The 26,360-nt window shown below is 41.1% G+C and overlaps 3 protein-coding genes across 4 annotated transcripts; all 3 read left to right on the top strand.

Moving 5' to 3' along the window:
• Positions 1-5,677: 5,677 nt before the first annotated feature.
• LOC136424358 (zinc finger protein 845-like) lies at positions 5,678-9,962 on the top strand. Its single transcript, XM_066412928.1, has 3 exons — positions 5,678-5,820; positions 6,338-8,429; positions 8,834-9,962. Exon 2 carries the CDS (start codon positions 6,349-6,351, stop codon positions 7,924-7,926), a length of 1,578 nt encoding a protein of 525 aa, XP_066269025.1. The 5' UTR covers positions 5,678-5,820; positions 6,338-6,348; the 3' UTR covers positions 7,927-8,429; positions 8,834-9,962.
• Positions 9,963-10,684: 722 nt separating this feature from the next.
• On the top strand, positions 10,685-15,414 carry LOC136424197 (zinc finger protein 568-like). 2 transcript variants are annotated; one of them, XM_066412710.1, is made up of 3 exons: positions 10,685-10,799; positions 11,842-13,443; positions 13,701-13,987. In XM_066412710.1, exon 2 carries the CDS (start codon positions 11,844-11,846, stop codon positions 13,317-13,319), a length of 1,476 nt encoding a protein of 491 aa, XP_066268807.1. In that variant the 5' UTR covers positions 10,685-10,799; positions 11,842-11,843; the 3' UTR covers positions 13,320-13,443; positions 13,701-13,987. The 2 variants fall into 2 exon arrangements, with proteins under 2 accessions (XP_066268807.1, XP_066268808.1); XM_066412711.1 differs by lacking the exon at positions 10,685-10,799 and having other exon boundaries at positions 13,319-13,443; positions 13,701-15,414.
• Positions 15,415-16,587: 1,173 nt separating this feature from the next.
• LOC136424573 (gastrula zinc finger protein XlCGF7.1-like) lies at positions 16,588-17,253 on the top strand. The gene has a single exon (XM_066413185.1). The coding sequence runs from the start codon at positions 16,588-16,590 to the stop codon at positions 17,251-17,253; it is 666 nt and encodes a 221-aa protein (XP_066269282.1).
• The last annotated feature ends 9,107 nt before the right edge of the window (positions 17,254-26,360 follow it).

Here is a 26,360-nt window from a genome sequence, read left to right as displayed (position 1 = left end):
GAAGCGAAAATGTGGCAAGTGTGGAGTCTGCAGGGCGTGTTGTTGGGCGTGTTGTTGGGCGTGTTGTTGGGCGTGTCGTTGGACGTGTTGTCGGGCGTGTTGTCGGGCGTGTTGTCGGGCGTGTTGTTGGGCGTGTTGTTGGGTGTGTTGTTGGGCGTATTGTTGGGCGTGTCGTTGGGCGTGTTGTTGGGCGTGTCGTTGGGCGTGTCGTTTGGCGTGTTGTTAGGCGTGTCGTTGGGCGTGTTGTTGGGCGTGTTTGTTCTTCACATATCATTTCTTCGGGATTGACATCTGCAAGCTTCTGGTCCTGGAATTTTGCGGGTTGGGCACATATTATCTGGTCTTTAAACGACGGGAATTCAGTCGTATCTTTCATGAAGGGAGCCATCCTACAGTCACACCGCCAAGGGTTTCCTTGAAGTTCAATTTTAATGGGATGAGATGGCAACAAGCCAAAAGCTAAAGGGGAAATGAAAGACATTTTGTTCAATTTAAGATCCATCCATTTTAGTTGGGGCAGTTTTGCAAATGCACCAGACTGAATTATAGATATCTGGTTAGAGGACAGACACAGATATTCAAGCATGGGTAGATTTGCAAATGTTTCTGCTCTAATGATTGTTATACTGTTCCAGGCCAGCCTCACCTTTTGGAGCTCAGGAAGATTTGCAAATGTACCAGGTTGGATGTCAGTTATTTTGTTATAGTATAAGAACAACTGTTCCAGCTTGGGCAGACTGGGGAAGCAATCGACAGCGCTAATTTGATTCCCTCCCAAGTCCAGCTGAACCAAATTCCCATACTTCACCAGCTCAGACCGATTTACAGTTGTAATGGGATTACCTCTCAAACGCAAGTCAGAGATGGATGTTTGGATGTTCTGAGGGATGCTGGTGAACCCAACCTTTAAGCATTTACACACTGACGGCCGTACAAACTCACACTTCGGCCTGCAGTCCGCTTCTGGCATGGTTGGCTTCTTCAGGATGATGAGAAGGAGAATCAGGAAGTGTCGCAGCTTTCTTCCCATGGTGTCCTGCCACCTAAACAGAACAGGAAGCTCCTCTGATAAAGCTACACCAGTGTAACGTATGGGATCGCGATCTATTACAAATTTAAAGTCATTAATCATTGTCAAATGTCACATTGCCTGACACTGACTCTCGAGGCAGCGTAGCTGATATTGGAGAATCAAAAGGTAGGGACCCACAAATACATAGGCAATGGCAATTTACACATCACTAGTTCAAATACAATGTTATTAGCAATGCTTAAAAATCAGTCTTCCAATCCAATTTAACATCGTTTGATTACATGCTTAACATGATTAACAGTACATTAAGATAGTAATACAGTTGTAAGGAAAAGTCGTGTTTCACACAAGGGAGAGGACTTTTCATTCTGACCTCCTTATATTAATTTGAAATGTCGGCAAACCATGAACTTGAATGGGTGCGGCCTAGAAAACAGAGACTTCCGAACGGTTCCTACTGTTTGACTGTTTAGGACAGAAAGTGTCTTTTTGTCCTTCACTTGCTGCTGTATTTCTGTGGCTGTTCCTTTGTGCTGTGTATCAAATCAGTTTTAGATTACTGCGTTTTTAGTAATATGGCTGTCTATTAATTGCCTGAAGCTCCCTATTCGTATTTAAATTGTAGACAAATGAGCTGTTAAAGTTGCTGTTAGTTCATTGCCTGAAGCCTTGTGATAGGAAAAGTCAAAGTCAAAACAGTTCTAGAATTTTTTTAAGCAGGCCGTGGGCTGGCAAGGTGGCGTCGTCAGCCTGAATTTCCTCGATCCGGACAAATTTTGTCTCAGGGTTATGACGTCAAATCATAAACGTATCAGGGTGAGGCACCCCTGTTCCCCTTTTCAGAACTAACCTAATCATTAAGTAAATGTTACAGTGGACGATTATCAAAGATGCAATTACGGCTGCGCCTCTCTGACAGCCAGTCAGTAAACGTCACAATCTTCCTCCCAATATTGGGCAAACCCTGATTAAGGTTGTTTCTGTACGGCAGGTTTGCATGTAATGATTTTCCACTTACAGAAAAATACCTTTCAAAGCAGTCGCTGTTCTTGATGAATGGTGCGTCCTTCGGTAGCTGATCTTGTTGGCTGTCTGGGGCTGACAATTTGCATGATATTAGTATATATGATACAGATACCACAATAATAGCTGTTTTTTTCTCGTTGGTGTTATAGACCGATGTTGAGGTCATTTGAAACAGATACAGGGGGCCGAGACTGAGATTGTGGAGATACATGGTTTATTTCCTGACCCCCAGGATTCCTACACATAGAATGACAGCGCCATGGGTCTTTCTCAGAATGAGGCTGTCTTGGACTATTACACTTTCATGAAGGGGGGGTTACAAGTACTAAATAATGGTCATACATATGTCTTAATTGGTTAATAACAGTTGGATTCAGTGATGGGTTGAGACTTCATCTGTCTGATCATGGTCACTGGTAACTAAAGAGAGTAATACGGAGATACACTAGATCAAACAGGAGAGAAGATTTCGTCTAACTCAAATTGTTTGCCCTTTCAATTTTGTCTTATTGCTAAATCATGAAATGGAAGAAAACAACACATTAAATTGGTATAACCTAATAGTTGGAGATTTTAGAATTGATAAAGATGCTTTTTTTCTTTTACTTTCTGAGACAAGAAGGAAATTTCCCCTTGTGGTACTGTTTTTGTAAATTACGTGCTTAAATATTTCTTCCTTTACAGCTTTAGTGACATTGTTGTATTGATTGTCTGAAGCTGGTTATTTGAATATTGATACGAAGGTTGTTTACTATTTTTCTGTTGTCTTTATTGTATGCATGTTTTGACTTCACCAAATTAAAGTATCAAAGCGCAGTACCCCTGTTTCTACTTTTAGAACTCAACTGATTTCCAAGCATACCCCGAAAACCCCGGCCAAAGGTTTAAAAGCGTCACAATCTTCCATCCCAACATAAGATTGGATAATTGAACCTTAACAAAGATTTAAGACCGCTGCACCCCTGTTGCACTCTTCAGAACTCAACTGATTTCCAAGCAGATGTTTGGGCGTCAGACTGTTCAATGTCTTCTGCTTACTGGGCTCCTCTGAAACCACGCCCAAAGGTTTGAAAAAGTCATAATCTTCAACCCCAACATATGATTGGATAATTGAGCCTTAATGAATGTTTAAGAGAGCTGCACCCCTGTTCGACTCTTCAGAACTCAACTGATTTCCAAGCAGATGTTTGGACGGGGGAGTGTTAAATGTTTTCTGCTTGCTGGACTCCTCCGAAACACCCGGCCAAAGGTTTGAAAACGTCACAATCTTCCATCCCAACATATGATTCAATAATTCTTAAAAGGTATAGCAAACAGATTCATCTTTAATGTTCATCCACAGGTACACCTACCTTGTAAGCTAGCTTAAATTGATATTTTGGGCAAGAACTCTTGAAGAGCCTCAGACACCATTTGCCCCTGTTCTTGTAGGGTGTGTCCGCTGGACCGTAATGGCGTGTGATAAACAATCCGGGGTTTTTCTTAACACGTAAATGGAGGTGTTAATTGTCTGAAGCTAACTGCTTGAATATTAATATTAACGTCGTTTACTCTTTCTGCTGACATTTAAGACTGTGTTCGCACTTTTAAGATGAGGAAATCAGCTGACGGATTTTAAGGCAAACTCAACACTTGTATTAATAAGGTTCATCTGTCTAGCTATTTCTGAAATATCATTACAAGCAGTCCTCAGTAAAGAACTGTGTTTCGGAGTGGTTCTCGTCTGAATAATGCAATTGTACAAAAGGTCCTGTTAAGTGTACGCACACAGGCTGTAAGTTACTATACTTTCATTGCCTGAAAGAACACTTTAACCAGCTTGTGGCTAGATAGGCAAGGTGGCATGACCAATCCGAATTCTCTGGTACTGGCAGAATTTGTCCCTGGACTATATATGACGTCAGAAAAATAAAATCAGAACAAGTCACAGCACGCATGCATGCTCCCTTCTTCTCTAAGATTAGGTCCAAGCAGATGGATAAAGATTTTTAAGCGTTTTAAGGCTTTTCTGACATCTTACCCTTTCTGTCAGGTTAAGGTTTTCCTGTTAAGATTACCCACCGGCTGAAACAGACATACCTTTCAAGCAAGTCAGAAAAGATTCAGTTGGCACCTTCTGGGTAGGAGCTCGCCTAGAATGCCACAGGCACCGGTTGCTGCTGTTCTTGTAGGGTGCGCCCTTCGGTAGCTGATCCGTAATGCCGTGTGACAAATATCTTATGTACACGGTGGTGTTGATTGTCTGAAGTTGGTTATTTGAATAGTATCAATATTTATGAGCATAATATTTGTTATACTGCATCAGCTGTCGTGTTTACGTTTGATTGGATTATGGTGTTGGGTGTGCATATTCAAGTATTGGTGATTATGGCCGATGGTCGTTACAGCAGGGGTGGCATATTGATAGTTTGAAACTGGCCCACGACTGTGTATAGATAATTCATCCCTGACATTGAAAAATGGGAGGAAAAGCTTGAAATCACAAAATTTTGCTAATTTTTGCCTTCGACCGGCCATAATAAACTATACAGATGTCCAACGCGTTTTTACTTAACCGCGTCTTAAACAACAGTTATTTACTACTGCTTGTTGTTCTATAGTGAATAAATAAATCCGCCACTTTGAAAAACAGTGTGTTTGAAAAATCTCTAGTGCAGCACCCCCCAGGTTTGCACGGTTTAGATATGCAGGAGTGCATTATACTGGGGGACGTTGGCTTGGAGATCTGTAGTGGATGTATTTTTCTAAGGGTGGCGGAATTACGTAGATGTTTCATCTACAGTACCATTCTGTGAACAGTTAATATCAGTCAGGATGCTAAGCTTAAAAAAACGGAAGAATCCTCGCTTCGAATGGTGGGGGCGGAGTCAACAGATAACGTCGTGTTAAGTCCTCATCACAAAGAATGTGTCACTTGACCCGCCTGCTTTATCACACTAATGATCACTAATTCGTAGCGACATGAGCGGACTCTGTATTATATTTCATAATTGAATATAAGTTACACGTCAAAAGCTGTGAAAAATGAATAAGAATTTAGCCAAAAATAAGTCAAAATGTCCACAACAATATTTTCTACACATGAAAGGCACATATATTAGATTATTTCATTTTAGAGGAGCGAAATGTACCACCGAAGATGATATAGCTGGCATTACAGGTTATAGACTTAGGATCTGGGTCAGGTACTGCCTCGTTTTGGTGCATGGCCCCGAACTGACCTCTGGGAATTCAAAATGACCGCCGTAACTGGAATATTGTCTATTCCTGAATTCATCGTATTGGGTTAAGCAGTCCAGTTGAATTAAGCGTGATACTTATCGGGAACCTCGATATAGGTCCTTATAAATCATCAACTTGACTAATCCAGGGACAAAACATTACCCTCCTGAAATGTACCACGATGAACCGCATAATTATATATTCAATTAGCGTATGGCGTTATCTGGACCCCCATTCAGAACATTTTATTGCCAGCTTAATTCGTCCAGAAATTAATAAAAAAACATTCCTGTAAATACATTGAACAGCCATGGTTATAAAGAAGGGTGCATAAAGCGTTCAGCAGTGAACTGCACGTTGACCTTTTTGAACTGGTGTATCAGGTTAGTCTGGTTTGATCTTTCACCTACTTTACCGCTTCTCAGCCATTTTGAGGGAGTCTTTTGGTAAAACCAAGGAGGTTATATGGTAAAACTTATCTCCAAGCCGACGCGACTTTCAGCAAGCTATATCACGACATTTGCTTCACTAAACAACAGGTAAGACATTTGTCATCTGCTGAGGCTTATTAAGTCGTGTCTAAACAGCGATTATGTCGATTTATATGCGTTTTTGAAAAACAACGTCCGTAGACCTGCATTATAGTGGGGAAGGGGGCGAAATGTGCAAATCAAGGGATTCAAACTAAACTAAACGTAACGATATTGCTTATAGTAGTAACAAACGAGCGGATAGATTTATACAATATAAACCAATGTTGAACCATTCAGGATAAGGTTTAGATGTTGCTCACTTACTCGTGCTTCTTGCACTGGGACAGATATATGCAAATTGACAAATAGCCCAATGAGTAAGGGCCACCTACATGACCTACATGCCCACTTGATTATTATGTACTTCGTCGTTAATTAGTGACTTTCTTAATACATGAAGTGGCAGAATAGAAGTATGAAGAAATAGAAGAAAGACAGTAAGTGACATATTTTGAGGTTTTATTTTTGCGTACTGACCCTTTTAAGATTCTGTGATGTTTTGTTTTTTTTTAAATCTGCTAAGACTTCTTAGCAATGGCCAAGCCAACTTGTGAGCCTCATCTGGAAGAGCCGCCTACCGGGCATCCTAGGAACGAGACTAGCGGCAGTGGGGAGCAGGCAACAGACCCGGGACAGCAGCAGGGCGTTCTAAGCGACGGAGACTTTGTCCAGTCTGACGAAGGAGGTTCTACATATCCACATGCACCTGTAAGTACAGGGCACAGAAGAGGGCAAGGGGAAAAATCTGCCACAGCTTTCAAATGTGGGTACTGTGGGTACATGGCATCATGTAAGGCCAACCTAGCAAGACATGTAAGAAAACATACCGGGGAGAAACCTTTCAAATGTGACCAGTGCGACTATTCTGCTGCACAACAATCCCAAGTTGACAGACATGTGTTGATGAAACACACTGATGAGAGGCCCTTTTTGTGCGAGGAGTGTGGATACAGGACAGCTGATAGATCTGGCCTATCCCAACATAAGAGAAAACACAGAGGTGAAGAAAATTACCAGTGTGACCTGTGTGACTATGCTGGAGAACAGAAACGTGACCAAAACGTTATGAGAAAACACACTTGTAAGAAACCGTACATCTGTGGGGACTGTGGATACAGGACAGCTGACAGGTCCCGCCTATCTGTACACATCAGAAAACATACCGGTGAGAAACCCTACAAATGTGACCAGTGTGACTATTCTACAGCTGTCGAAACCAACCTGAAGATTCACAATGTGAAACACACCGGTGAGAAACCATACATCTGTGGAGAGTGCGGATTCAGGACTGCGTATAAGTCAAGTCTTTCAAAACACTTAAAAACACATACAGGTGAGAAACCCTACAGATGTGACCAATGCGACTATTCTTCCGCACGCAAACGCTGTTTGGATGTTCACGTCATCACAAAACACAGTAGTGAGAAGCCCCACGTCTGTGAGGAGTGTGGATACAGGACGGCCTTAAAGAACCGCCTATCCCGTCACCTGAAAATACATACAGCTGAAAAAAGTCACAAATGTGATCAGTGCGACTTTTCCACAATAGAGAAATGTGGTTTAGACAAACACATCATGGCTAAACACATTGGTGAGAAGCCCTACATGTGCGAAATTTGCGGACACAGGACTGGGACAAAGTCCCACCTATCGGTACATATGAGAAAACATACAGGTGAGAAACCCTACACGTGTGACCAGTGCGACTATTCTACAGCGTATGGAAGAGATCTGAAACAGCATATGGATAAACACACTGGTGAAAAGCCGTACATGTGTTGGGAATGCGGATTTAGGACAGGTATAAGGGGCAGCCTAACCCGACATATGAGAAGACATACCGGCGAGAAACGATACAGATGTGACCAGTGCGAGTATTCCGCGATACAGAAATGCGCATTAGACCAACACGTCATGGCGAAACACACCGGTGAGAAGCCCTACGTGTGTGGGGAGTGTGGATATGCTACAGTTCAGAAGGCTCATCTAACCACACACATGAGAAGACATACCGGTGAGAAACGTTTCAAATGTGACCAGTGCGACTATTCTGCTAGATATAAATGTAACCTGGACCAACATATGAAAAAACACACTGATACGAAGGTGTGAAGGTGTTAGGAATACGTTATTTTGAGGAAATATACAGGTGAGAGACGCTAAAATTACAACCGACGTGACAACACTGGGAAGGGATTTAGACGAACATGTCATGGCGAAACACATTGGGGAAAAAAGTATAGTTGTAACCAATGCGAGTATAGGACGGCCGATAGTTCTGCCTTATTCGTGGGGAGTGTGGATGTAGAAGACGCCTGGAAAGTCCGACTTTTCTGTACCTGTCAGAAAACTGACTAGAGCAAATATTTTGCAGCATGGAAAGCTCATGTGTGCTCACAGTGGTGAGAAAGCCACGGTGTGCTACATTGCACTCAAAATCAACATGTAGTAAAATAGGACAACTTCCATATGATCTTGAAATTTGAGAATGTAAATGGTGCAACAACTTTAGTGCAGTGGAAATTAAAACGGGCATTTACATAATTAGGGGACTAGTTAGACGGTTGATCAGGCGTAAGACAATGCACAAAGTGACTCGTGTTGGTACAGATTAGGCTGCACCAAGTAATTATTATGGATGACGTCCTTTGGAGACCCTAAATCTAATGCGAGAGCGCGGAAAAAAAACAAGAAGGGCGGAAAAAAACAAGATGCCTAGATTTTAAATATGATAGTCGACGACACATGTTAGGACACAAATTGAATGAGAGAACACAGTGCAACAAGTAACAATTATTTTATTCATCATGAAAACAGCAATAATTTGAATAAATCAGTTGAAGTTGAACAGCAGTTGTTGTCCTGTCCTGTTTCTTTCCATATCCCATTGATTTGCGGCACTGTCGTAACTCTTTGATCATAGTTACAGGAAGCGGAATTTTTTTTTTTTTTCTGGGAACAGACCAAAATCAATGCGCTCGCGGACGTCATCCATAAAAATTACTTGGTGTAGCCTTAGATAAAAGATATGTCTGACGCTGGTGTGTGGAAATAGAAAAAACAGGCTCAGCTTTTCCGGCGCAGGTAAAAACATACAGGTTGTAAAGCTGTATTTTAAAAATGTGCTTATTTCGATGTTTTTGTTATTTTGATATATTATTCGTCTTTCTGTTCATACTTTGTAGCAGTGTAACTAAAAAAGATCAGCTGAATCTTTACGGAAACCAGTGTTTTAATTCCAAAGTTGAGTTGATTTTCAATCTTTTAAACCCTCAACCCACCGTAGCTTTTTTAAGACTAGTCTTACCGTATGGGGTCAAAACTGACCCCACAATGTTTTCTACAAATACAGTCTCTTTGGTGACTCTTTTTGTGATTTGTATATATGTAAAGTTCCATTAATATACAAGGGACAGATTGACATGATTAGGTGTGAACTATTTCTGCTTATTATCATAATTCATGCAAAAAGAGGGAACATCGTCTTTTGCAACTAACGCTATTCAGACAAGTGGGCTCCTTTGAGGCCTGCGCCAACACTTCGTGTCATATAGCATTTGAATTGCTTACGCTAGAACAACCAAACTTGGTCACCTTTGCTAAGATTTCGTTGGCAACAATTTGATATTTTGTTACTATGATCATGATAACCCTTGGCATACATGTTACTAGATGATAAGTATCAAACAATAGGGAATATGAGTGCAGATTTTGCTGAGGTCAGTTTTGACCCCACTGGACCACGCGTAAACTTTCTAGGATAACTTAATCAACAATGAGCCAATCTCGGTAAAAATGTATGAAAAGTTACAAGACATATATACAAACAAACTCATATGAGGAATTTCGTTTTCGACTAAAAGTGTCAAAATGGCACATGTTGATATACGCCTGGGGTCAATTTTGACCCCATACGGCGGTTTGAGGGTTAAACGTTAACAGGACAACTTCACTGTGGATGAACTTCATCGCAGAAGGATGTGGTTGTGATAGCGATTTGCAAATTAGCTCATTCTATGTTATGTCTAATATTATAATACAATAATATAGGTTACCTTGGCTTAAACTTATTAATATATGATCCACTGCTTTGATACGTTTAACTGTAGATTAATTGTTGGCTGAGAATAAAGTTGCACGTTTTCAAACATTTGTGTTTTCTTTTCTTTGATTATTCTTTTGTACATTTCAATCGTTCATCAAAACGATATGTGTGACAGTACTTGAGACTTCGTTCTTTAATGGTCCAAGGTACTTTAGGTTTCTACAATTTACCATAAATCGACAAAAACTATCCAGAAATGCTAGTGTACATGGTTTGTGGAAAAAAAGAGACTTTTTTTACAGCAGCTAAGATGAAACTCCTAATTCACTGGAAGTAGTTTATATACGTAGATAACATAAAACACGTAAAAGGTCACATGATAATTAGACTTTATTTTACTAATTATAATGTGAAGTACGGTACTAGTGTGTAACACTGTCTCTCGCCTGATATCACGAGAGCTTGCATGCTCCATTTCCGTAAGATATAAGTGAGCTATTTTGAGTTAATGTAATTCGTAAAGAAACCCTTTTTATCCCGGTAATTCGCAGCGAGATGGGCACACTGCGTAACTGGCGTTCTGAATTTTGTGTAATGCGAGGGTGTTCCTATCTGATTTAGCCAACGTAGACCCTCGTATATTAATCATTAGCAATCTCCTAGCACCTCTTATATGAATATGACCCATCCCCTGACAAATAAATCTTCCTGAAATGTACCACGATGAATCGTATGGACATGGAGAGGGACATAAAGTGTTCAGCGGAAACTGCACTTTGACCCTTTAACTGATGTACCAGGTGTATACCTTTTAACCTTTGACCCAATATACCGCTTGTCCGCCATTTTGTCTCTTTTCGTAAAAAATAGTGTCACTTCTAGCGCTATTTTCTGCAGGCTTTATAGTTCATATCACATGAGACGCCCCACTAAACGACAGGTAAGGCATTTTCGCACTGTTGACGCTTACTGGGTTGTGTCTAAACAGCGTTGATTTAGATTTATCGGTGTTTTTATTAGAATAACGCCAGACCTGCATTTTATTGGGGAGGGGGCGAAACGTGCAAAATAAGGGATTCGAACTAAACCTAACAATAGCATTAACAAACAAACGTATGCAATTGAAGACAACGTTAAATCTTTTAAGAAAAAGTATAAATGTTGCCCACTTGATCTTGCTTCTTGCTGCGATTAATATCTGCAATTTGGAACATATCCCTTTATGTCGCCTTTATGTTTTGGAATAACCCAATGAGTAAGGGCCGCCTACATCTTGATTACATTGTAGCTCGTCGTTAATTGGTAAAACAGTCGGACACTCCACTTTTATATAAGTTTTTATTCTATCATTAACCATGACAGGCCGTCCGCTGTCAATAGTGAAATAAAAGTGTTATTGACAGGCTAGGTATTTGTTTGCCCTGTATTAATATTGTTCTTCCAAATGCTTTGTTACACATTGTTAGGTCAACTGGTAAAGAGATGGCATAGGAAACCATGGGCCATTAACATTTTTGAAACTCTAGGGTTCGTGCCCCACTTTCACAAACTTACAGTAGTAGGAGTTCTGATTGACCATTATTAACATATATTCCATCAAGCTGTAACCTGTAAATAACGGAAAAACATCCTTATTGACAGCAGGGGTTCATCTAAACTGGGAAAGAGGGGCACTGCATCCTCTTGTTACAGCCCAGTGCCCCCTTGTTGAATTCAGATTTTAGCTTAATATCCAACATACAGTCTTCACTCAGCGATTGATTCTTTCATAAATACATAGAATTCACTCCCTCGCCTGTGTGTGCTCCCTCTTGTTCAATTTTTCTAGAAAAAAACCTGGACAGGCTACAACCACAGCCTGTCAAAACTGTAGGGAAAATTCTTAGTGATCAATAGCCTCTGTCTCTTATTGCTTACTGGCCCTGAATTCTGTGATATACTACTGTAGTACTTTGTCTAAATCTGTTATTACGTATTATTAGCAATGGCCGAGCCAACCTATGAGCCTTCTACCGGGCATCCTGGGAACGACACAAGCAGCAGCGGGGAGCAGACAACAGACCCGGGACGGCAGCAGGACGTTCTAAGGGAGGAAACGCGCGACGGAGACGTTACCCAGCCTGACGAGGGAGACTCTTCGGGTCTACATGACCACACGTATGGAAGAAGGCAAGATGCCAAATCCAGTTTAGTGCACAGAAGTAGACAAAAGGAAAAACCTACCACAGCTCACATATGTAAGTACTGTGGGTTCAGGGCACCATATCAGGCTAAACTTATACGACACGTAAGAAGACATACAGGGGAAAAACCTTTCAAGTGTGACCAGTGTGACTATTCTGCTGTTCGAAAAGATCAGTTGAACCAACATATGGTTAAACATACCGGTGAAAAACCCTACATGTGTGGAGAGTGCGGATATAGAACGGCATTTAAAAGTACTCTAGACCAACACGTCAGGACAAAACACACTGATGACAAACCCCACATGTGTGAGGAGTGCGGGTACAGGACAGCTGTTAGGTCTCAACTGTCCCGACATTTGAGGAAACATACAGGTGAGAAGCCCTACAAATGTGACCAGTGCGACTATTCAGCTGCACAGAAATATAACTTAGACCAACATGTCATGAGAAAACACACCTGTGAGAAGCCCTACATCTGTGGAGAGTGTCCATACAGAACAACCGAAAAGTCAGCTCTATCCAAACATATGAGACAACACACGGGTGAGAAACCCTTTAAATGTGACCGGTGTGACTATTCGGCTGCACAGAAAAATCATTTAACCCGACACGTCATGACGAACCACACCCATGAGAAACCCTATATGTGTGAGGAGTGCGGATTCAGGACGTCTATTAAGTCCAACCTATCCTTACACATGAGAACACATACAGGTGCAAAACCTTACAGCTGTGACCGTTGTGACTATGTTGCAGCAAGGAAAAATCATGTTGATCGCCACGTCATGAGAAAACACACCGGGGAGAAACCATACTTGTGTAGTGAGTGCGGTTTCAGAACAGCTGATAGGGTCAACCTATCCCGACATATGAGAAAACATACGGGTGAGAAACCGTACAAATGTGACCAATGCGACTATTCTGCTGCACAGAAAGGCACTTTAGACCAACACGTCATGGTGAAACACACCGGCGAGAAACCTTTAATGTGTGACACTTGCGGATATAGGACAGCTGTTAAGTCTGAACTATCCCGACACATGAGGACACATACAGGTGAAAAGCCCTATAAATGTGACCAGTGTGACTATTCTGCTGCACAGAAGGTATGTTTAGACCAACACGTCATGAGAAAACACACCGGTGAGAAGCCATTCATGTGTGACAAGTGCGGATACAGAACGCCTGCTATACATCTCCTTTACCGACATATGAAAAAGCATACAGGAGAGAAACCCTACAAATGTGATCAATGTGATTTTTCTGCAACATGAAAAGAAGGTTTAAATCAGCACAGGATGACAAAACACACCGGTGAGAAGCCCTACGTGTGCGAAAAATGCGGCTACAGGACGGCTGACAGGTCTTGTCTGTACCGACATAAGAGAAAACATACAGGTGAGAAACCCTACTTGTTTGATCAGTGCGACTATTCTACTGCACGGAAAGGTACAGCGTTATGAATCATGGTTAATTACACTTGAGAGAAAATTTGTATTGGATATATTTTTCGCAGCTCTACGGCTTACAAGTATTACTCACTGCAATAGGTATGGAAATACATAAGAAAAATGTCACCAATCTTGTGTATTTCCAATATTTTCTTTCCTCTCTTTCATACAAGGACGTCTTAACATGTGATCCTTTCGTTACAGAGTTTCATGTGGAGCAACCTGTTAACGAGATGCACATCAAAGAGCGGAAGACAGGAGACAAGGGTTGGGAACAAGACAGATGAAAGGACAATGAAACGTATAGAACAGAGGACAGGTTAGCCTGTTTGCCTCTAATGCAAGAGCTTCTTACGAAACAAACTCTGAACGAGATGCACACCGACGACGACGAGACAGAAGACACGGGATGGCAACAGGATGGACAAGACCACGAGCCAGCCCGAGAATCGTACAGCGAGCACCAGGAAACGTGCGTTGCAACCCTACCAACAGGTTTTCCTGTAAACGAGATGCACACCAACGAGGGGGATAGAATATCCATGAGGAGGCAGCAGGACGAACAAGACGACGAGCTATCCCGAGAAACGTACAATGAGGGCAAGGAAACATACCTTGCAGCCCTACTAACAGATTATCCTGCTAAGGAGACGCTCACCGACGACGAGGAGACAGAAGACACGGGATGGCAGCAGGACGAACCAGACGACGAGCTATTTCAGGAGACCTATAGTGATAACCAGGAAACGCACGGCGAAAAACTACGGTCTGGTACTCCTGGGAACGAGCCAAGCAGCAGTGTAGAGCAGACAACAGACCCAGGACGGCAGCAGGACAAGGGCGTTATTAGCGAGGAAACCTGTGGCGGAAACTTTGCCCAGCCGGAGCAAAGAGGCCCATGTCTACAAGCACCGGACATTGCAGGACACAGAAGTAAGCAAGGAGCAAAATCTGCCACAGCTTTGAAATATGGGGAAAGTGGGTACAAGGTACGATACAAGTTTGACCTTACTCCACCTATAAGAAAACAGAAAGGGGAAAGATCGTTCACGTGTGATCATTGTGACTATACTTCTACTGAGAAATCCCGTATGGAACGACATGTCATGAAACACACCGGTGAAAAACCCTACATGTGTGGGGAATGTCCATACAGAGCAGCCGAAAAGGCACTTCTATTCAACCATATGAGACAGCACACGGGAGAGAAACCCTATAAATGTGACCAGTGTGACTATTCTGCTGCACAGAAAAAGAATTTAGACCGGCACGTCATAATGAAACACACCGGTGAGAAACCCTTCATGTGTGAGGAGTGTGGATACAGAACGGTTCATAATTATGAGCTAGCCAATCATATGAAGAGACACACAGGTGATAAACCTTACAGTTGTGATCGTTGTGACTATGTTGCAGCTGAGAAACACCATTTAGTCCGACACGTCATGAGAAAACACACTGGTGAGAAACCCTACCTGTGTGATGGGTGCGGTTTCAGAACAGATGATAAGGACAAATTATCTGTACATATGAGAAAACATACAGGCGAGAAACCTTACAAATGTGACCGGTGCGACTATTCTGCTGCACAGAAAGTACAGCTAGACAGACACGTCATGAAGAAACACACCGACGAGAAACATTGTCAACCAGGATCCCTAAGTTTGTAAAAGTCTTTATAGTAGGACAACAACTCTAGTGTTTCAGAACTATTAATGTACAAAAATGGGCACTTAATGTCTCCAAAGTGACCAGGTTACAATGGAAGCAACCAAGTTCGCTCCAGTCTTTTTTTGTTTACTTTTCTCAGCTCTAAAAGAGTGTTCTGTTTCAGGCTTGTTTTGTACGAGATAGATAGAACGTTGCATCTATCATATATGACACTTTTCTGTTGCAAATAAATGCTGCAGGTATTTAAGCTATTTGTGTTTTCTTCTTTCTTACGGTGACAGTGTATGAGTCAAATATGTATCACATTGATATCTACGAATATAATAAAAATTCCATTCTGTATTTGTCTGAATTGTCCCAACACTACCATACGTTGCTTCCATCTATCCGGGAACTAGTTCTAAAGGGCAGATACATTATCTATCAGTCTTTGAAGAGCATAAAATTTAATACTGCTTATTCTCTGGAATTCTTTGTGATTCTTTGGAAAACACATCAAAAGCCATATGATAACTTGTCTTGATGTAATTATATCATAATATCATTAAAAATGGGTTATCAAGCTATCTTGATTACCTTTTTTTAGGGAAAGCTTTATCATCCCCATAATTCGAAACAGCATTGTCACATTTTACGAACTTGACTTCAAGAATCTAGTGCAAAGCGAGGTCGTCTTAGTCTAAAGCATTATCGGGACCCCCATGCAGACCCCTTTGTATTGGAAACTTGAATTCGTCAAGGGGGAAAGAAAGCCTGCCTATAAATACGATGAACAACATTTAATGGTCATGAAGAAGGATGCACAAAGCGTTCGACGTTGACCTGCACTTCGACCCTTCGAACCGAAGTATCAGGTTCATAAATTTTAACCTTTGACCTAAAGTACCGTTTGTCCGCCATTTCGATTTTTCCTGAAAATATCTCTATCCAATCTGATGGACTTTTACTAGGCTTTAAGGGTCATGTTGCAGCGGCCTCTCCACTAAACGACAGGTAAGGTATCTGTGCACTGTTAACTCTTATTCGGTCGTTTGTTAACAATGATGACTTAGATTTATGGGCGTTTTGGAAGAGAACGTCAGACCTGCATTATATTGGGGAGGGGGATGAAACCTGCAAAACAAGGGATTCAATAAATATACCTAACAAGGTTGGCCTATTGCCGCAACAAGCAAACGGATGCAGTTATGCAATAAACTATACAATGTTGGACCTTTTCGGATAAGTTTAATTGTAGCCCAGATGGTCGTGAATCGTGCTATTCTACCTCTTCCACCCCACCAATACATGAAGTTGGAAACTACACTTTTAGATTACGTTTTATTCAATAACTATATTATTGTGTACTGACCCCTTTAATAAGGTTTAGAATCTTGTGATAAACTTTCTTTGCTTAAATCTGCAATGCATAATATTAGCAATGGCCGAGGCAACCTTTCAGCCTCCAGGTGAGGAACCGCACACTACGCATTCTGGGAACGAGGCAGGTAGCAGTTTGGAGCAGACAACAGACCCGGGACAGCAGCAGGACGTTCTAATCGAGGAAACGTGTGACGGAGACTTTGCCCAGTCTGACGAAGGGGGTTCTACATATCTGCATGTATCGGGCAGTGCAGGACACAGAAGTAGGCAAAGGGAAAAATCTGCCACAGCTCACATTTGTACGTACTGTGGGTACAGTACAAGAGTTAAGGCAAATCTGAAACGACAAGCGCGAAAACATACAGACGAAAAACCTTACACATGTGACCAATGTGATTATTCTGCTATACAGAAATGCCAAATTGACCGACATGTGTTGACGAGGCACACTGCTGAGAAGCCATACAAATGTGACCAGTGTGATTATTGTTCTGCACTGAAAGGACGCTTAGACAGACACGTCATGAAAAAACACGCAGGTGAGAAACCATACAAATGTGATCAGTGTGACTATTCTACTGCACGGAAATGCCGCTTAGACGAACATGTCATGATAAAACACACTGGAAAGAAGCCCTACATGTGTGGTGAGTGTGGATACAGAACGGCTAGCATGCCTTACCTATCTCTGCATATTAGAAAACATACAGGAGAAAAAATCTGATTAATGTGACAATTCAGCTGCACAGAAATTTGCATAAGTGTTACCAAAGTGTAGAATGCTTAACGATGTAGAAGTGAGCATTTTGATTCATGTATCAAGCAAATCAGGTGATTTTCATAGTTGCCAAAAATGGTTGTAATGGTAGAAAAGTTGGCACCGATATTAAATACTAGTAAGGTATAATAAAGTGAGCAATTGAGCTATTCTTTAGTACACAATCAGGCACTGTGTGACTTTATGTTGTTTTAATGTGTAGGTGTAAGGTGTTGACTGAATGACAGAGAGAATGTGTAATCATCTACATATAAGTACTGAAGAAATTTAGTACTGTTGTGAGAAATGAAATAAAACATAATAATGAATTACTTTATGAAGGTATGAGGTCGTGGACTCTCGTTCTCTGTGTACTTCTGCTTTTTTTTGCTGGCTTGCTGAATGTACACGCTGTGAAATAGAACTTCATTGTTCCCTAAAAACAAATAACTCAATACTGACTGTCATGAGTACTATTAATATTATTGTTGCCGATGGTGGCTACTGGATTTTGTGTGTGCAAATAACCTAGTTTTGAAAGTAGGTGAATGGGAACAGATGAAGTCCAACTATTTTGCAGTAGTCAACATGAAAGGACGGAGATCCACTAAGAAAAAATATACAAGAAATGGAAGAATGTAATTATAAGACGTTGTGCTGTATTTTTGCACGAAATTTTACAACCAGCAAAACATTCACATCAAGATTAATGTCGCTCTTTTGCAATTCATATTTAGAATCCAACACAAATAATTCAAGGCAAACATATTCATCATTAACAGCCATGTGTAATTTACAAAAGGTACACACTTTGCTGTTCAAGTTGAGGTATGGGATAACAATATGGTTCCCAACAACTTGGAAAATCACTGAACAATGAATTCAAAGTCATGTCTTCATTGTTGTCCGAGTGTTATAAAAGTAAAACAGAAACCATGACGAAAATCTGCTTAACAAAGCATGAATAAACTTTGCAATACTGCAGCTAATACGGTTTCGCACTAACGTGACTACGGTGTAAGGTCATAGGTAATACTTTCCGAGGTTCAACCAACCAGGGTACTGGAGGTGACGTCACATTCAAACACACTACATGTATATTACAGTTATATTTCCAATGATAATGTTTATTGACCATTCCAACTTAAACCACTGTCTAGGTTTCCTTATTTGCTCGAAGTCTTTTTTGCAAGACCAAAAGTGTAACATTTTGTTTCATGTTTCACCACAAAGGCCCATCATACTCTACCTTACAGGCTTGTAAATGCTTTTTTTGTGTACAGTTGATTAAAGCAGAAATCACTCTGACTTACATAAATGATTATAAACACCAAACATCATTACAACGCTACCTTACCTTACCTTACAATGCCACTGAAAAGGGAAAATTACTGTTAGAAACACTGATGCAAATGTCACCTTCCTATTGAAACATCCAACAGTGATGACGGATATTTGAAAATGTAGTGATTTGCAATTTATATTTCATCGATATTTTCTGGAGTACTTTGCTCTGCTAATTATATATTTGTTTGAAGCTTCAAGTCTCCATATTAAACACAGAATCGCAAAAAATGCTCTGTTCTTGTTTATGCAATAATAAGTAATATAATACACAGCAATACAAAGTGTGGATTGTCAACTGTAATGAACTTGTGTAAAGTTACAATTGTTACCTCCAAAAAAATCATGAGGGCTCATACTCTACACTTCTAGTTTCATTTACTTTTCCAGATGTTGTTTGCTGCCAAACATCAACCTTTGCAACAAAATAAGCAAATGATAAATTATGGTTTTCCTTGGACATTGGCTAATTTATAAACAACCACTAGAGGGACTGAGGAAAAATAATTAACCAGAAGTAAACATTACATCTGCACAATATACGTCCGTATTTCCTACAAATCATATCATGCACACAGTTTGATAATGGTTTCTAAGCATCTTTTGATAAACCATTGTTAAATAATAAGTCTGTTTCTAAAACAGCCCCAAAGTGCTACAAGTTTTTCTATGTCAAAGTTACCAATGGTTTAACTTGTACCCTGTACGGCAATTAGGGGTGTCAATAGTGGCATGAAAGTCCAACGGGAACTGCCAACATGTGCTTTCTGATTTGGTAAGACAGTTGGTTGCCAGAGAGTCTTAACAATCTAAAATTGGACGACACTGTTTTAATGTGTCTTTTGACAAAGCACCATCACTAATAGATGACATAATATGGTTCAACCTGAATGTTGGGGCCTGCAAGCGTTTGTTTTCCAGACAGATTCATACAGATTCCATGTTGCATGTGGGTTCTGCCTGGTCTTTGTTAGAGGTTAGAGTTACTAGTTAAGTAGCAGAGCTGTTTATCATTCTCGGTGGTACACCAATTCAATTGGGAGGATCTTGGATCCAGACACTTAACACTAAATGGTCTTTTTGCTAGTGCTTAGTCATCTCTACGGTTTTTCAAATGATCGCAATGATCTTTTGATAACCTTCATGTTCTTCCTATAATCTCTTAATAGTTTGCAAAAAACTACATTTTCTGGCCTATGTATATGGTTCAAGTTGAACCGCAAACTACACATAAGCCCATTTTTTCGCTTAGCGGTTGCCAGATTATCTCCCCTCTGTGGAAATGTGGATTTAATCATTGTATATCCACATTAGGGTACAAAGAATTCAGCTGCGAGGCAGTCGGGCCTGTGCCATAAGATATATTTCCAACATCAAGGGAATCAGTGGTGGGCTGGAACTGGCCCTGCCCTGTCTGATCATGACCACTGGTCACTACAGCTGTGGTGTTTGTTTTGGAATCAGTGATGGCCTGGGACTGGCCCTGTCCTGTCTGATCATGACCACTGGTCACTAAAGCTTCTGTGGTGTTTGTGTTGGATTCAGTGATGGATTGAGACTGACGTTGCCCTGTCTGATCATGACCACTGGTCATTACAGCAGCTGTGATGTTTGTGTTGGATTTAATGATAGGCTGATACTGGCCCGCAACTTTGTACAGAGAATTCAGCTTTGAGGCAGTTGGCCCTGTACCATAAGATAGATTCCCAGCCTCAAGGGCTTTACGGATGGCCAGAGACTGGCCCTGTCCTGTCTGGTCATGACCACTGCTCAGTACAGCAGCTGTGGTGTTAGTGTTTGATTCATTCATTGTCTGAGTCTGACCTTGCCCTGGTCGACCATTTTGGATGTCCATATTTTCGTAATGGTGATCCTGACCACTGGTCACTACAGCAGCTGTGGTGCTTGTGTTTGATTCAATTATTGCCCGAGACTGACCCACGACTTTGTACAGAGAATTCAGCTTTGAGGCAGTTGGCCCTGTACCATAAGATAGATTTCCAGCCTCAAGGGCTTTACGGATGGCCTGAGACTGACCCTGTGCTGCCTGATCATGACCACTGCTCACTACAGCAGCTGTGGTGTTTGTGTTGGATTCAATTATTGCCTGAGTCTGGCCCTGCCCTGTACGATCATTTTGGATGTCCATATTTTCGTAATGGTGTTCCTGGCCACTGGTCACTACAGCAGCTGGAGACTGAGCCTGAGACTGACCCTGCCCTTTCTTTTCATGGCCATAGATTACTACCTGATTCCGCCCCTGCCCTGTGCGACCTTTTTGGTTGTCTACATCTTCGTAATGGTGATCGTTACCACTTGTCACTATAGCAGCTGTTACATTAGACTGAACCTGCCCTGTCTGATCATGGCCACTAGTGGATGCCTGCCCCTGCCCCGCACGACCTTTTTGGTTGTCCACATCTTCGTAATGGTGATCATGACCACTGATCTCTACAGAAGCTGTGACCTGAACCTGAGTATGACCCTGTTCTGTCTCATCATGACCATTAGTGGATGTTGGTGCTGCCCCATCTACGTACTGAGGATTTGGTTTCAAGGCAGCTAAAACTTTGTTATGTGATAGTTTGTTGTGCGATATATTCCCAACTTTGAGAGATTGAGTGCTAGCCTGAAACTGCCCCTGCCCTGTCTGATTATGGAGGTTACCTATATCTTCATATTGGTGGCCATCACCTCCGGTCTTTACGGCTGTGTTTCTGTTGCTACCGACAACATTGGCATTTTGCCCTGAAATGGGATGCATGGTCCTCTTCTTGCACTGGCACACTATGAGAATGATGATGCCAACCAGGACAATGCCAGCTACCGGACCACATATAGATCCAATGAGAACAGTGAGGGGGAAACTTGGGGAACTGCTGCTTTCTGGTTTGTCTGAAGTGATTGCAAGGGGGGAGGGTAGGGTTGCTCTTGCTTTACCTACAGGACATGCTGTTGAGTCGGCATTACGTTTGAAGTACCAGTGATAACGAGCGGTGACGTATATCATTTCTTTAGGATTGACAATTGCAAGCTTCTGCCCCTGTAATTTCTTGGGTTGAGCACAGATCATCTTGTCCTTAAACGAAGGAAATTCAGTAACAATTTTCCTGAAGGGAGCCATCCCACATTCACACTGCACAGGGTTCCCATCAAGTGCAATAGTAAGGCTAGATGAGAGAAAGCCATGTGCTGAAGGCGTAATGACAGAAATATTGTTTGACCGAAGGTCCAAATGTTCGAGTTTGGGCAGATTCGAAAATGCACCAAAATGAATGTGTTTAATCTGGTTGGAGCACAGGTTCAACTTTTGTAGTCGGGGCAGATTTGCAAATGTACCAACCTGGATCTTTGTGACTTGATTGGAGGCCAGTGTCATATTTTGGAGCTGGGATAGATTTTTAAATGCACCAGGTTGAATCGTTGTTATTTTATTGCAGGACAGCAGCAACATTTCGAGCAGGGGTAGATTTGCAAATGTTTCTGCCTGAATCACTGTTATTTGGTTATACATCAAGTTTAGCCATTTGAAATTGATTAGACGTAATAATGAACCTGGCTGAATCGTTGTAAGCGGGTTGCTGGTTAAAACAATCTTTTCGAGCTGGGATACCATTGGCATTGCAAATGTATCTGCATTAATCTTTTTTATCTGGGCGTGGCGAATAATCAACGTTTTTAGCCCGGGCAGATTTGCGAAGAAACCAGCTTGAATCGTTGTTATCGGGTTGCCAGACAGAAGCAAGCAATATAGCCGGGGTATATTTGCAAATGTACCCGTCTGGATCTTCGTTATCTTGTTGCTTGACAGCCGCAAATTTTGGAGCTGGGGTAGATTGGCGAATGCACCAGGTTCAAACATTGTTATGTGACTGTTTATTATCCCCAAGTGCAGAAGGTTGGTCAGATTTGCAAACGCTCCTGCTTGAATCTTTGGTATCTGGTTACCGGACAGGTCCAACCATTGTAACTGGGGTAGATTTTCAAATATGCCTGCTCTAATTTTTTTTATTCGGTTGTATCCAAGGAGCAGCTGTCTCAGCTGGGGTAGATTGGTGAATGTAGAATGATTGATATTAGTTATTTTATTCCAATGTAGCCACAACTCTTGGAGATTGAGTAGACTGGATAAATGAACAGTGGTGATGTGATTCTTACTCAAGTCCAAATGAGTCAAATTCTTAAACTTCACCAAGTCAGACTGATTTATGGTTGTAATGAGATTACCTCTCAATTTCAAGTCGGAGATGGATGTTGGGAGGTTCTGAGGGATGCTGGTGAGGCGCATGGAGCGACATTGACAGGTGGATGATGGTGCGCAGCTGCAGCCAGCTTCTGGCATGTGAGGCTCCTTCAGGATGATGAGAAGGAAAATCAGCAGATGTCGCAACCTTCTTCCCATGGTGTCCTGCCACCTAAACGGAACAGGAAGCACCTCTGTAAAGCCACAACACGTATACAGCACAATACCCGAAAAGTGCGTTGTAAAGCTATCTGCCACCCAACAATCATGATCACACGATGTCCGGATTAAAGATACATAAACCAGAAGATTTGCAGCAGTATCAAGAAAAGCCGCTACGATGCCCATTATCGAACTTGACCTTCGTCTTTCCACCTGCAAAAATATTATCGCAAGCCATCCAGGGTCGTTACGTTATTAGTGGCCCAAAATATTTGGAAACACACTCTTTTTCTTTTTGCTGCCCTGCTTATAGAAAACGTGATCCAGTTATTGTTTATTTACGGTCTGTAACGAACGTTTCGAAATTTCTCTAGTCTTAATAATTTGCGTATGGTTGTGTTGATTGTCTGCAGCTGCCTTGTGAATATTGATATGAGGGTTGTTTACTATTTTTGCTTACATTCTTATGACTACGTTTGCGTCTTTCAGATAAGGAAATCATCATCATCATATCGGGCGGCTTGCCCGGACTAAGGTTGCTCTTTCCCTCCAGACGGAAATAAGAAATCATTATATGACTCTTAATGATTTAATTGTATCAAATGAGTAATATTACGCTAATGAAGGTGTTGACTATCTGAAGCTGGCTATTTAAATATTTATATTCAGGTTCTTGCTCTTTCTTCTGACGTTTCTATAACTTTATTTGCACCTGCTAGGAGCTCGTATAGATCGTCCAAGACACGGGGTTTTATTCTTGTAAGGTGCGTCCTTTCGTAGCTAATCCGTGCTGTTGCGTGACAAACAACCCAAGATATGTAAATGAGGTGCTGATTGTCTGTAGCTGGCTGTTTGAATATTAATATTGGGGTTGTTTTGCAGACCTTTCAGTGGCTTCTATGATCGTTTGGATGTTTGTACAATTTCAAGGCAGAAAGTGCCCCCCCCCCTGTTTGCTGTTGATCTTGTAGGATACGTGCTGCAGTAGTTGGTTGTTATGTATATAATAAACTGTTGTGAATTTATGTGGCCCTAGTGGCATAACTATGTCTATGTTGATTGTCTAAAACTTGCAGTTTGAATATTAAGATAAGGTGTTTTTTTTTTCTTTTTGCTGTTTCTGTGACTTTTTGTACGAGAACAGGGTGAGGCAACCAGCAGCAGGATAAAAACGAAATTGTACAACATTTGGATGATTTTGAATGTGCAGAAAGTGATCCCCCATGTTTCCTTCTGTGATTGTAGTAGTTTCTCGTTTATAATATGTAACAAACAGTTTTAAATTTCTGCGGCATCAGTGATATAACGATGTTGATTGTCTGGAGCTGGTTGTATGAATATTGACATTCAAGTTGTTTACTTTTTTTGCCAACGTTTTTATGCTGATCAGGGAATCCGTCAAGTGAAAATTTAACGAATTATCTAAAACGGACCATCTGGGTATTTCTGAAATATCATTATAGGGCTGTATTTAGTAGTCACCTTTCCACAAATGACCCAAAGGATTAAAGTTTTAGAGCGTAATGCGCCTGTTCCCCTTTTCAGAACTCAACTGATCATCTGCAGATGTAAGGTCAGGAGACTGTTAAATGTCTTCTGCTTGCTGGGCTCCTCCAGCCTTATTGGAAAACGTCACAATCTTCTATCCCAACATATGGTTGTAAAAATGGTATTGAAAACAAATTTACCTGTAATGATTATCCACAGACATAGATACACCTACCTTGTAAGCCAGTGAGAGTAGCTTCAAATCATATTTTGTAGATACTCGTGAAGAACCTTAGACACCAGTTGCTATTGTTCTTCTAAGGTGCGTTTTTCGGAGCCTGATCCGCAATGCCGCCTGACAAACAACGAGTGATTATTCTTCCGTAAATGGTGGTGTTAATTGTCTGAATCTGGCTATTTGAATATTAATATCAAAGTTGTTTACTCCTTTTTCTGCCGTATTTCTTACGTTTTTTAAACCTGAAAATTTCAACCATTGTCTCAAAAAAGGTCGATCTGCCTCGTAGTATGATAACAAAGAGTCTTCAGTAGAGAACTGTGTTTAGTAATCATTCTCGTCTAGATAATGCAATTGTACCTAAAGTCTGGATTTGTGTAGGTACATAAGCTGTAAGTTGTTATACTTCATTGTCTAACAGACTTTTTCCTAAGTTTTTGGGGAATTGGCTAGGGAAGTTGCCATGGCCAATCTGAATTCTCTGGTCCTGAATTTTTTTTCTGACGTCATCAAAGGAAAACGTCAGGTCGCAGCAGCCGTATGCCCTTCTTCAGAACTAACAAATCTCCAAGCAAATGTCGGGGGTTGGGTCGATATCTAGCCGATGGGATTTTCTGATAGCCATCTTAATAACCCTTGATAACAGTTAGAAAACGTTACAAGCTTTCGCCCAAATATCTGCTTTGAGATTAAGCTAACCCTCATTAATGAATAACTACTGACTACACAGCATTACAACATTAAATGGCTATCCACTAGAATATATTTGTGTATTTCTGCCACTTTGATTTAAACGAATAAGGATCAAAAAGATTGGTTGAAGAAACAAACGTACCTTTCACGCCTATCAGAATAGCTTAAGTCGGCACCTTCTGGACAGGAGGTCGTGTAGAATGTCTCAAGCACCGGTTGCTGCTGTTCTTGTAGGGCGCGTCCTTCGGTAGCTGATCCGTAATGCCACGTGACAGACAACCTAAGCATAGTCTAAAGTATAGGGACCTTTTTTTAATTGTCTGAGGCCGGCTATTTGAATATTGATGTTAACGTTGTTTACAATTTTTACCAACGTTTTAATGACTGTATTTGCACTTTTCATGCAAGGGTTTCAAAAGAAGGATAAAGAAACCGTTGTCTTTAAAAGTTTTTATGATTTTACAATCATTATGAATTAGAATTATTTTTTTAAATTTTTTAAATTTTTTTAATTCTTATTTATTTCGCACATGAAAAAATACATGTACAATTGAGAAAATGACTGTGAAGTGCAGGGAAGGCTGAAAGCTAAGTGCTTATATAAAAGCCTCCCTTATATATGTTATCAATCAGATTATGACAAAGTCAGTATTATGTTGATGACGTAGGTCTCGAAATTTGTGTTCTGTTGTAAATGCACTGATACAAGCAAAGTGTAAATTTCCTGGACCCGGCAAGTTTTCATCTACACCACTCTGTAACTCATACGCACTTACAATCCAGTTAATCGTCTATAAACTCGGCAAAGTTTATTTGAAATATCTGTCGACTGGAGTAAAACGACATGCGGACGTGACCCGTACTCACTGGAGTATCAGGTTTGTAACCTTTCACCTGTAACCCGTT

This window comes from Branchiostoma lanceolatum, chromosome 18 (genome assembly GCF_035083965.1).
Source record: "Branchiostoma lanceolatum isolate klBraLanc5 chromosome 18, klBraLanc5.hap2, whole genome shotgun sequence".
Classification (NCBI taxonomy): Eukaryota; Metazoa; Chordata; class Leptocardii; order Amphioxiformes; family Branchiostomatidae; genus Branchiostoma; species Branchiostoma lanceolatum.
The sequence above is the reverse complement of the archived record's forward strand: the minus strand, read 5'-3'. Positions and strand labels throughout refer to the sequence as shown.